Genomic DNA, 12,337 nt, shown 5'->3' with positions numbered 1-12,337 from the left:
ATATACTTCTTATACTTTTTATACTCGCATACTTTTAGCAGTATACGATTCCACCTTCAAAAATTATTACTCGCTCTCCCGTACTATTTCACAAGACGAAATCGCAGGACATGCGTTAGTCCAATCGACGAATTAAGGTTATATTTGAACTGGGTTGGTTAACAAGTGCCGTCAGTCGCAAAAGTTCTGATACCAAAGCTCTTGCGACCAGCTTGTGGAGTCGCCGTGGGAAGAAGCTGATGATGCCGGCGTTGAGGTTATAGTCGTTTTGCAACTTAACCTGATGGACAGACAGAGAGGGGGAGAAATTGTTTGAATGAAGGCAGAGAGATCAATCTGAACTAGCGTGCTCTAGCTTGCTACCCTGCGCAGTGTAGCAGATGATGTGAGAGATGATGATAACATTGAAGAGGGATGCATAATGGTGACGACTAGTTCAGCATTTTTGTAATGATCGTGAAAGTCCAGAAGTGTAATTCAGAACATGCATCCAAAAAGAACGGATCGAATTTCTTACTAAAATTACGATAGAGAACTCTGGCCCAGTGATCGTCGAGTGATTTGTCTAATCGTCACGCGTGTGGCGTCCGTTCTTGTCGCGTTAGTCATTACGCTTTTCTTCATAAGAAAAGAAAAAAAACACTTATAAACGCGTGGAGGCCATGAAAGTCTGGGCGCATAAATTATCATTGCGAATTGTTTCATTTATAACTAAATATTTAGGTGAATATAATCATTGCGAAAGGTCAGAAAGCAGTTTGAAGTCAAAATGGCGACGTTTAGACAAATCCATGCATCACCCATCATTCCCACGGGGGCTGAGCGGCCATTCTTTCTGCTTCCGTAGACGCCATATAGGGGTCCTCTAATAATTCTTCTAGTAACTAGAGTTTCCTCTAGGAATTTCGGTAGGAAACTCTGTGCTATATAGAAGTATACGCTAGAACCATACAGGAAGACACCTAGAACCGCGCTGGAAAGCAAAAGACAAGGAGGGAGTCTCGCGTGCCTAGCGATAAAAATATAAAGCTTCATGGGAAATAGACCCATATGCAACACGTGATACGCAAGAGGTATAATTTCTAGCCGCCAAGCGCCTGGATAGTATGGGGGAGAGTAGAGCGGATGGCGAAGGGTGACGCCATCACTTGGTCACGTGGGTTTTCTTGCCATCGGATGTTAACGCCGGACGCTCGCCGGATTTTCCACTGCACGGGAAATATAAGGCTTTCGCCTTAAAAGTTGTGCGCATTCAACGAAAATCTTGGAATATATGCGAAGCGAAGCTTTCGTGAAGCGGTTAATCAAATGCTATAAATTTGCCCACTTCGTTCCTGCGACTTTAGCGTATATGTGAAATGTGCGGCCATGTGCTCTCGCGCACCCGCGGTACGCAATGTGACACACGTGGCGATCGTCTTAAACAGCTAGCATAGAGTAACATAGTAAACCATAAGAGTGGACACTCGAGCCGTTTCGCGGCCGAGCCTCAGCCACGGCTACGGCTGCGGTCATGGCTAGCAGCTTGACAGGCGGCACGACCCAGCACATGCGAAGCCCAGTCGGACCCTGTCCCCGGTTACAGCTCGCGGCGTCGTTACTCTATAAAACGCACCCGATGATCGTTGTTGGGCTCATCTGCCAACGTCTGACACTACTGCTTCGTCGCCGTTTCATGGAAAGGCCGTAGGAAGTTATATTTGACGTTGTGTAAGACTTATTCTCTTCGTATTTAGTTATGTCATTGAGCCGCATGAACAAGTGACGGAGGCTGGTATTGAAGCCATAAACAGCTGCTGCCCATTTGTAACGTTGAATTTCATTTTGCATTCTTTTTTTCGAGCGCAGCTCTTAGACGCCCGTTCCTGCGGCGAGCGTCGACGTCGTCGAACGAGCACAACGAAGGATGAAAGTGAGCGCGGAGCGCAGCGGGAGATAAAATACGGTGATAGCGAAGATAGCGCGAGGAGGCAAGCGGAGGAGGAGGGTTGGGCGGAAGTGTAAGAGGAAAAGCGTAGTGCCACGCAAGACGGGCCTTGAGGCAACAATAACTACGAGATGGCGCCAGAGTAGCGCGCGTCGTCTGTATGGAAACAAAGCGCTGCATGAGTCGAGATCTGTCTGCGGTGGGTGCTGTGAATCGCGCCCGCGCGTCACCCTCGCGCTGCCTCTCGCAATCTCCCGATTAGCAAGGCAGTCGTGCCACACTTTGCTCCGTTTGCAACGTGCCGCACGAGACGTTATCCGCGCCAGCCTATACATCGCGAAATGAAAACTCGTATAGAGCTGAGCTCAAATTTTGCATTAGGGAGTATCATAATCGTCGGTGAATATTTTTTTTATCATGCGCAGTGATGAGTGGCGATGCCAGCGATAAGAGTGACGCGGCAGCATCCGAGCGGCGAGGCATGCTTGAAAAAACTGGAGGACGCTTAAGCTTCGCCTTTAAGAGTAGAACTGCGATAGCGTTATCGGGACCCGTTCGCATCGCATCGTTCGCATACGGCAAGTAGGCTTCATTCACTGCAACACTGAACGTGGGAAAGCGAGCTTACAAAGACCAAACTTACACCGATCCCCTTAAAGTCGGCTTCACTTTTAAACTGAAATGCATTGCTGGAAACACGTTTTTCCAGGGGCAATATAAGTGGTCTTATATTAAAATGTGAAGGCCCTAGGACCTTTTTTTATTATTTTAATAATTGTTTGCTATTGCCCCAACGCGCGCAGGTCTGGTAGAAATGCTGGAAAGGGGTTTGTGTTTGAGTTTCCTCGTAGCAGGATTAGGTTTTCTCGTACATTCAAATTACAATCCGACGCCGATTGGTAAGCAATCTGACGGCGAATCCGACGCCGAATGGTAAAGTCGTACTTTACCATTTTCTGACGGATTTCACTGTGAGAAATTCAATTTTCGTTCACCAAAACCTTGCACCACGTGGAGGGCCTGCGCGGTCTATGTGGTTGGATGATTTTCTCACCACCCGCGATCACACGCCGGTTGCCGACGCCAGATTTTCTGCGACACGGGGCCGTAAACGCTATCGCGTTAAAATGACGAAGTTCGAAAAGAAAGGAAAATGAAACGGTTTGTTCAGAAATGCGGCCTGTGAACGCATGCTGTTCGGTGTGGAGGGCTTTATGTTGGTTTATTCGAGAAGGTTCCGCGCAGCGGCTTCAGAAGAAAGCATGGTGCGCCAGTTTTGCAAAATAAATATGGCTATTTCTATAGCCGTACGCGTGCAATATTTGCAGTATGGCGATCATCAGCATCATCGCCAGCCCATATTTATGTCCACTGCAGGACGAAGGCCTCTCCCTGTGATCTCCAATTACCCCTGTCTTGCGCTAGCTGATTCCAACTTGCGCCTGCAAATTTCCTAACTTCACCACCCCCCTTAGTGTTCTGCCGTCGTCGACTGCGCTTCCCTTGGTATCCATTCTGTAACTCTAATGATCCACTGGTTATCCATCCTACGCATTACATGGCCTGCCTAGCTCCATTTCTTCAGCTTAATGTCAACTAGAATATCGGATATGGGCGTCTTGCGCTGGAGTTTGAGGTATAGTAGCGGCGCCTGGTGGCGGCGAAAAACGTCATCTGGGTAGTACCAGCTTGGATAGTATTGAGCCCTGGCTGTGGCGAAGCACGTTTCTAGCCCGCGTTTTGCGTCGATTCGCACTTTTTTCTACCCTGTTTCGAGTGCGAAAAGGCTCGTCACTTCTCACAGACCATGGCGACCAGACTGCGAGCTGGCCGCAGGCTATAGTTATACGAAAACGGTCTCTCCGTGTGCCGTGGGACGTAATGCTGGAAGCAGAAGACATCGGCGACGCCGATCCGGAGAGACCTGGCTTAGCCTCGAAAAAGCGTCACCGTCGTTACTGCTGTATCGTGGGCTGCCATGAACAAGAAAGCCTGAATCCCAACATCAGATTCTACCGTTTTCCTTCAAGGCCTCACGAAGTGGAGCGTCGGGCGCGCTGGATAACTGCAGTTCGTCGCGCTGGGTAAGCGAAATGAAAGACCGACATAGCAGCAGGCATGGCTGGTGATTCACGATGCGAGACCCGGCCGCAGCGACAATTAACAATTCGACTGGTGCGAAGGGGTGAAGTGACCAGGTGTTTGCAAATGACCACAAATGGTCGGGCTGATTCGTTGACAATTCACTACCCCACTACGAGCAGCACAGGTTAGAGAGTTGAATGTGCTCATCCTTGACCTCAAGCCAGCACGTTGAGGCAGCACAACAAGGTAGTATTGGTTACAGCACATCGATGTTCGAGCGCTGTCATTAAAAGCTACATCAAGCGAGCAGCGCACGAGCTCGCGCTGCAGCGCGATTCGAACGTACATGTACGTACGTTACTGCGAGCTTATATGCATTGCATCAGTTATTTATCAATTGCTAAAGGGACAGATGGCCGCTACTACAGCTCAGGCATAATTACTTGTCTAGCGGCATGCAGTCAACAAAGATTGCACGAGACCCACCGTTTCGCGGCATGTTGAAAGACCGCTGCCGTCGCGGCGCGTACTATCGTGCGCTCGAGCAGTTCGTACACATGTCTGCTTATCGCTGCTGTGAATTCATTTATAGAAAGCATTTCCTCGCGTTTGTGCACCCGAATCTAGCAGCGTGCAAACCTTACCTGAAGTTCAACTTCGCACGTGCGTGACTCGCTTCACTTGCGATTGACCCCGCGCTAAAACTTCACCGCTTATTTCTTGAACGGCGTACACGTATTCGGCGTTGCATAATTTCTTGCCTTTACGCAGCATGCCACCCATGGAAAAATCTTAGGCGCCCGATATTCGCTGCAAGCCGTGGTACAACACAACCGAAAGTGGCGGGTCCATAATGTAAACGTGCTTCCCGAAGCATACGACCGAGCTTGGTACTACCCAGTTTCGAATTGAGGGCGCTTTTTAGCACCATTTTTACAGCGCCCCCTGGGCAACGCAAGAGCCCCGATGATCCACACCGCTTTCTTCCTGTCTCTTAACGTTAGGCCTAACATATTTCGCTCCATCGCAGTATGGCGATAATGCGCGCCATTTCAACCTCCGTATGTGTGCTCGAGCGTTGTGTGCTCGAGCGTTGTTAGCTGCTTTGCATTGGGCTGAAAATACATGTTTAAAATTTTTAATTGTGTATGGTGTCCTTACCGTAGAAAGTTTCTAGTTTCTTAGCATTTATAACAGTGCTTCCTTGACAGCCATTCTTTCTGATGACGTACATTTATACAAAGATCGATGGATCGAAAAATGTTAGGCCTTACGTGAAAAGACAGGAAGAGAGTGGTGTGGATCAGAAAACAAACAGGGATAGCCGATATTCTAGTTGACATCAAGCGGAAGAAATGGAGCTGGGCAGGCCATGTAATGCGTAGGATGGATAACCGGCGGACCATTAGAGTTACAGAATGGATACCAAGAGAAGGGAAGCGCAGTCGAGGTCGGCAGAAAACCAGATGGGATGATGAAGTTAGGAAATTTGCACGCGCAAGTTGGAATCAGCTAGCGCAAGGCAGGGGTAATTGGAGATCACAGGGAGAGGCCTTCTTCCTGCAGGGGACATACATATAGGCTGATGATGATGAGTAATACCAGAGACAGTCGCTGTGTTCGATATGAAAAATATGCATGACAAGAAGGAACGGAGCATCTACATTCTAACGCTTTGAAGGCTTCAGTATTGCTTACCTTCTGCCTCTGTCATTATACGTACTGCAGGAATATCCACTATTCCTTCCTAAAAATACACTCCACAGCCAAAGGACATGATGCATATTCAAGGGCAAATTTCGAAGTATCAGGAGAAGATTCCAAGGCGTCGAAGACAGCAGGTGAAGATACCCAGCACAGTCGAAGTGCTTAATTGGCTGATATGACAATATCTTGCAGCTCTTTAATGAGGGTCTCATTGGATTGCACATTCGAGACGACGATGTTGGTGCGTGCCCAATTGTTTATGCAGCGATTTTATTTTGGGACGCAACCATTCACATAATTTTGCTACCTTAATTCACCCTCCTTTGTAGAAGTACAAGAAGCAGCGTCATATTTATTACCTTAAAACAATTCAATTTTGAGTAAATTAAGTGTTGGCTTGTTTGTGTAGTTCTTTGTCATTATCTGGATACTTGCAAACACGTCTTCTGTGGGCTGCTTTGGTTGTGCAAAGTTTATTGTCATCCCGTCATTCATTTCTGAGTATTCTCCATTACTTGAATTTCGAAGTTTCTTCCGGTTTTCATGAATCTCACTTTTCTCACAATCTTGCTGCGATAAAGCTTAGCCTGCCATTTTCGTGTTCTTGCCTGTCCAGCTAGTTGATTGATATTGAAGGAACGTGACACATTTGTTTAGGATACTCCTTTTGGTGTAAATTAAATGACGTAGAATATCACAAACGATAAAGTATTAACAGTTGGCATGATTCTTGCACCAAGAGACAGTTTGAAACACAACGAATATGAATTTAAATCAATCTAACATAAAGTAAAACAACTTTTTGTGCTCGTTGTCGCAACATATAAACAGCAGCGCAAGCGCCTGCAAGGTAAATAAACCTGGTAGCGAAGCTTCCATAGAAGCCCATACGTTAAAAACATGGCGGTTCATCGGTGGTTCACGGGGCTTAGCGCCATCTGTGTGAGGAGGGAACACTTCCGGCAGAAGAAAAAATAATGTGACGCCATATCCGTTAAAAACAGCAGTGACGTCATTTTGTTCTCAAAGGCACGAAATTTGTTTTCGGGAGTCTGCCATTAGAGCTGTATATTCAAATGTCCCACTATTCGATGTGATGGGCGTTTCGAGCTTTCAGCGCGCAAACCGATGCAGGAAAAGTTCAGCCATACAGGTGTCGAAACCGCACCCTTGCGCAGAACATACTTTGTTTGGAGGCCGACGAACGCTTTGGGCGTAGAGTGCTCGTCCTTTCGTCGGACGCTAAGCCCGTCGGCCAGCGCTGTCCCACGAAAACAACTAAATTAAACGATTATCTGGCGGTCGCAACTCGCTACTTTTGACTGAACAGGTTAAGAAACAATGAAGATACACGCGTCACCACATTCAGACAAACCCCGAGAAGCAAAGCAACACAACATGTGAGGGGGGCGTATTCTAACAGGTGAACTTTACGAGCGCCCCTTTCTGCCCACTTCAAGAGCTGCATTGCATTGCAAGTGATAGCGGCGTCGACGCCCGCCGCTATCGGTGGGCGCTCTTACGGTCGGCGCTGAAAAAAGGTATTTATTCATAATGATCAAGTAAAATAGAGTTGTTCTTTTCTCGTCATGCGTATATAAAATTGATTAGGAATTTTATTTTCGTTGAATGCATGTAACTGTGTATCGCTTTAATTAAAATACGTGTTTTTTTCTTTCGCAATGTTTGTTCCCTCCAAACATAGTCGCGCTTCAATCGCTGCTCCCATAACCACCCTTGCTGATGTCGGTGACAATTCGTTCTGAACCGATTTTCGCCCGAAGCTTCGCGACCAGTTGGATCGACCTTGGCGCCTGCATGAAGTCACTCGATGATGCATGCAACGTCACCAGTAATAAAAAAGAAAAAAAAATGATTATGAAACTACAGCCTCCGGATTCGGTGGTGTGCGACGGCCATCTTGGAGACTGGTACGTTTTGCCGATTCCGCTAGGTGTGCTGAGAGCCTAAGTCGGCCCCAGGGTCTTACGGAAGCGTCCACGCTATACGTTTACTATGTTATACCCCTGCCACACGGGCACCCGCGAACTCCGTTGAGCATGAAACTTTCTAATGGAGGTTTACGGCAATGGAGTTGCGGCCGTGCTACACGGCACAGTGGGAGCTTTCGGGGGGCGCCGCATGGGAGAGAAACGGCGCTGCTGCGCTTAATTCCGCGTGCAACTGTTCACATATACCGTCAGCGTTAAAGTAATCTATAGGTAGTGTTTTTTTGAACGCAGTATGTAATCTAATAAAATTACAGCGAGAAAGTTTGCTGTATATTACCGCAAGACTTTTGTTTTCCAAGCATAGTGAAGTTGAAAGCGATGCTGGCCACACTGCGCTCCTACGCTGCCACACTGTGTGGGTCACGTTGTTCGACGGCGGTCACGCTTCGAGTTGTGATTCTGTGCTGTGTAATCGTGCGCGTACGTGTGTTCGCGGTGAAACGCCGGGATCGTTCATTGCGGTGTGTGTCACCCGGACAGTTTATCCGTACGGCACGTGGGGCTCGCGCGCGGATAGACAAACGAAATGGCGGAACGACATTTCCCCATGCAGCATGGCGAAGCATTGGTGTAGGCGGTACAGGCGCTGATGTCCTTAAAGGGCAACTCCGGCGATTTTTCGGTGTCAACGGATGTCGATGAAATTCGCTGGGTCTGTTCCTCTGAATACCTCCGTCATGCCCTAAAAAAATCAGGCTTGAGAGTTGCACAGATTTTTTACAAATGAATTTAATTTAATGCCTCGAGCACCCTACCTTACCTCCTCCTCAGTTATAGGCCACATTGTGCATGACGTCAGGAATGGTCCACGCAGAGCATGCCGGGATCATGCAGACGACAGCGACGAGAGCGTGCAGGAGTCGACGATCGTGAGCTAGTGCTTGGTGTGAGATGTTGCTGTCGCGAGAAGTTGCATTCCCTGTGGACGGGCAAGTGATGCGGGGTGGCAAGTGGTGTTGCGTTGTTGGCTGCACGAACTTCAGCCCTCGCCATCCGCAAACACAGCTTGAGCCGATGCCGATCGCGTTCAGCCGAGGTTAAGCCTATCACAGTGGCCGAGTTCGTGAGTCTGCTGCTGGCGGACCAGACCCACTGATATGAAGCTAATTAAGCTATTAGGATGAGGAAAGCTGCTTCTGTAGTTCAGTTTTGACCATACGGATTTGAAATAAACCATTCCTCATTTCGTACAGTGCACACGCAAAAAGCTACAAGCAACAATACGACGCGCAATCAACATCCGTATACGTTGCCGTTCTCGAATGCCGCCAGTCGCATTCGCCGGCGCTTCCCTAAATGAAATGTGACTACGCAAATCCCTGGGTGTATTATTACCTATTGTTATGCTGACTCATTATTTAGCTTACGAGGTGCACTGTTTGCCTCGTATCCGAAATGGGCAGCAAGCGGAGGCCCCTTCGATACAGCATGCGTAAACAACCGTCTCGTTCAGCTGCCAACGATGTCTTACTTCGTGACATCGGCGTTTCCGCGAGAAAACTATACATTCTCTAAATGAACGATCATACGCTCAATGTCCTAATCTATGTCTACTTTACGGAGCACTAATTGTGCGCATGGAGAGAATACGAAGAATGATAAGCCGGCTCCACAACGCTTCCCTACTACGGTCTCCCGCTCGCTGTTTCCGAAGGTGTGTGGTCGCACGTATCAGCGCGACACAGAGTGATGTACCGGTGCTTACACGCACAAAATCTACGTGTTTTGATATGTTCTGACATTAATTGATTACGCCGATGAGCGGCTATCTCAAGCGAACGACGTACGAGTGGTCGCTGTACCTGCTGATGTAAACAAATGCACCGGTCGGTGCTTTGGACTGTCAGCGGCGTTCTTGTGGGATACAAATGCGGGAAGTCGTGCTCCACATCTTACAGTGAGCATGCGAAGCGGTTTCCTGAGAGGGGTAAAACACCTTAAATAGCAAGCAGCACGTATATCAGTGGTTAGGGCTATCCCTTGGTCTTCATGTCGCAGCGCGATATGTTGCGCATGGGTGCATGCTCTAGTGGTGGAGGACGGCGATTCGTGGCTATTGAATTCGTCTGAATCATAACTGTCACTGTTTGACAGATCCGAATAGGTGGTGCAGCTTTCAATGTAGCCCGAAGGTCCCCGAAAGTCTGGCGCGGTCACGAATAAGCTGAGTGTCTGCTCTTCGCCGGTTTCGTCGCCCCGCGGGCGAGACCGGCATGCGTTGCGCGCCTTCCCCGCCGGGGTTCCATTCGTGACGTTGCACGCAAAGGTTCGCTCGGCTGCTTGCTCAGGTTTCGGTTTCGTTTTCGCACTTTTTATTGCGATAGCAATTATATGGACACTCAAAAGCAGATTTCTGCCGTCGGCGTCGCCGTCGCCGTCGCCGTGAGGTTCCGTATGACGTCAATGGAGATGAAATCGTGGCCGCGCGCCGCCGAACGCTGTAGGTGCGAGTGAAAGGGCGCGAGGGACGCGCTCTTTCACGGGGAGTGAACGCACGGCGGAGAACAAACGCGCGTTCTGCGCCGTGCTTCCTTAAGGGCTGCAGAAGTAGGCGTCTCTTTCCTCCTTTACAATCACCATATATGTAGAGCAAACGCGCCTTCTTCCGATGCGCGAGAGGCCGTGGGGGAGGGGGGGAAGGGGGAGGGAAGGGAGGCGACGTTTAGCTGCGGCACCGAGTGCCTATTTATATCAGAGGCTCCGGCAACAGTCACCAACGCCGCACGCATTTTGAGCGAACGCGGGCAAAATGCCGACGGCGTCGACAACAGTTCGGCGCGTTGCCGGTGCTGCTGCATGTCCAAGTTTATACAGCTGATAAAGCTAATATCATTACTCCGTATATCTCTCTACAAATTTGCTATCGCAATTGATGCTTCACCTTTCAGGTGAAACTGCGACAACTTTTTTGCTTATTTAAAATTATTTTCGAATTTGCGGTACAATTCTCCTATCAGGTGCGTCACAGGAGGGCCTCGGGAAGCTAAATATTTTATTAGCTCGACATGGTCAAAAAATCGCCGGAGTTGCCCTTTAAAAACAAATTAAGAACTCTCATTACGTGGTGTAAAACTCGAGGCAAAAAAATAATGCTAAGATTTTAAGCGAGCCAGTTACGACGATTTTATTAGCGTGGTTTCCTTCGCAGCTGTAGCTATCTTGGAACGAGAGTACTTCATCCAGCCTTAATGGTCATCGCCGAACTCCCCTCGCCAAAATCTCCATTTAACTTCCTTGGCGCAAGGGAGACCGTGTGACACGGAGCGTAACTCCCTCGACGTAAAGACGAAGTTAAATGGAGTTCGCTCGTGTCCGTGTGACAGGAGAACGAGCTGGCGTTGGCAGGACGAAGTGTGCGTGCGATTGTGACCCAATGATGAAAGCACCTGGATGGTATGCTAGGAGACAGAGGTTAGGTACCGCCATCAGGCACGTAAAGTGAGCTATTCGGCAAGACAGCAGCAGCAGCCACGGTCAGAAAAGTCCGGGAGGGTTCGCGGGAAAAGTTCCTCTCTAATACTTGATTTCTTCCTGTCTATAGAGACGTCGGGACACTTACCGCGGCTGCCTTGACAATAACACCGGGGTCGTCCATTGTATAGTGGAGCTCGTGGAAGACGACCGGAGCCTTCGTGTTCAGCGTGTAACCGCGTACTAAGTTACCAACGTAGAAGCTTACATATTCCGGGGCATTGTTGTTTATGGTGTCGTGTGGCACCATCAGCTGGCCGTCCAGATGAACCTGCGAGGCCAAGAACACGGCGTCGCCGACACTTCCGCATCGTGGGAGCTGATGCGTCGCCTCCGCAAAAAAAAAAAAAAAGCACAAAATTGCGCAAAGTTCTACAATACTTCTGTTATGACCGAGAAGAAGAGGGATGATCCGAGCAGCTAGATTTCTTGCTCGTCACAATCGTGGACACTGACAGACAATGAAGTCAGTGAAAGCATAGGATAAATTATTCGTTGCTTAATTGAAGTGTTGAAATAATAATTCGGTAAAGGGAAACAAATGTGGACGAATAGACAACTTGCCCAAAGGTGGTGAACGAAACTTCGACCCTTCGCATTACGCGTGCGGTGTCTTGCCAATCAAGCTACCACTGCGCCATACCTCCTAACGCTTTGTTGAGTATTTGTACAGAAGATTATCACTAGGAGTGTCAGCCAGCGCTGCTCACAGCCGAGGTGGCGGGCGTGTTGCGTACCGAGAACACTGGACGGAAGGGGCGAAAACGAGAGGCCGAGACCATGGTGCATGAAGGAATTGTATGATACTGTATGCACGAAGGAAGGTGCTCCGACGGCGTGCCGCCGCAGTGGACAGTGGATGTCAAATAAATGCTCGATGCGGCTACAGGTATCACCCGATTTGGTGGATTGTCGCTTCGTTGGTTTTGCTGGGGTTTCACTAGGAAGCAGAAGTTTGCGCGACAATAATGAGTTGTAAATATACGTTGTGAGCTTTGATCTTCACAAGGATGATTTGCGTGCTTCAATGGAACATGATGTTTATGATCGAGTGTGCAATTTATTGTTTGTCTCCTCCGACACCAGCCAATTTTTCCTCCGCGGCGGTTTGTGTCATCTGCTCAAGCAGGCAGCG

General features: G+C 48.7%; 1 protein-coding gene across 1 annotated transcript in view; it reads right to left on the bottom strand.

The window, feature by feature from the left end:
- The window catches only part of LOC119448932 (uncharacterized), a 28,334-nt gene that overhangs the window by 12,418 nt on the left and 3,579 nt on the right, over positions 1-12,337 (bottom strand). Inside the window, exon 2 of the mRNA XM_037712138.2 lies at positions 11,291-11,473. Coding sequence (XP_037568066.2) covers positions 11,291-11,473 — 183 coding nt within the window. The remainder of the gene's footprint in view (positions 1-11,290; positions 11,474-12,337) is intronic.

This window comes from Dermacentor silvarum, chromosome 4, assembly GCF_013339745.2.
Source record: "Dermacentor silvarum isolate Dsil-2018 chromosome 4, BIME_Dsil_1.4, whole genome shotgun sequence".
Classification (NCBI taxonomy): Eukaryota; Metazoa; Arthropoda; class Arachnida; order Ixodida; family Ixodidae; genus Dermacentor; species Dermacentor silvarum.
Note: the sequence above shows the minus strand (reverse complement) of the source record. Positions and strands in the feature narration are given on the sequence as shown.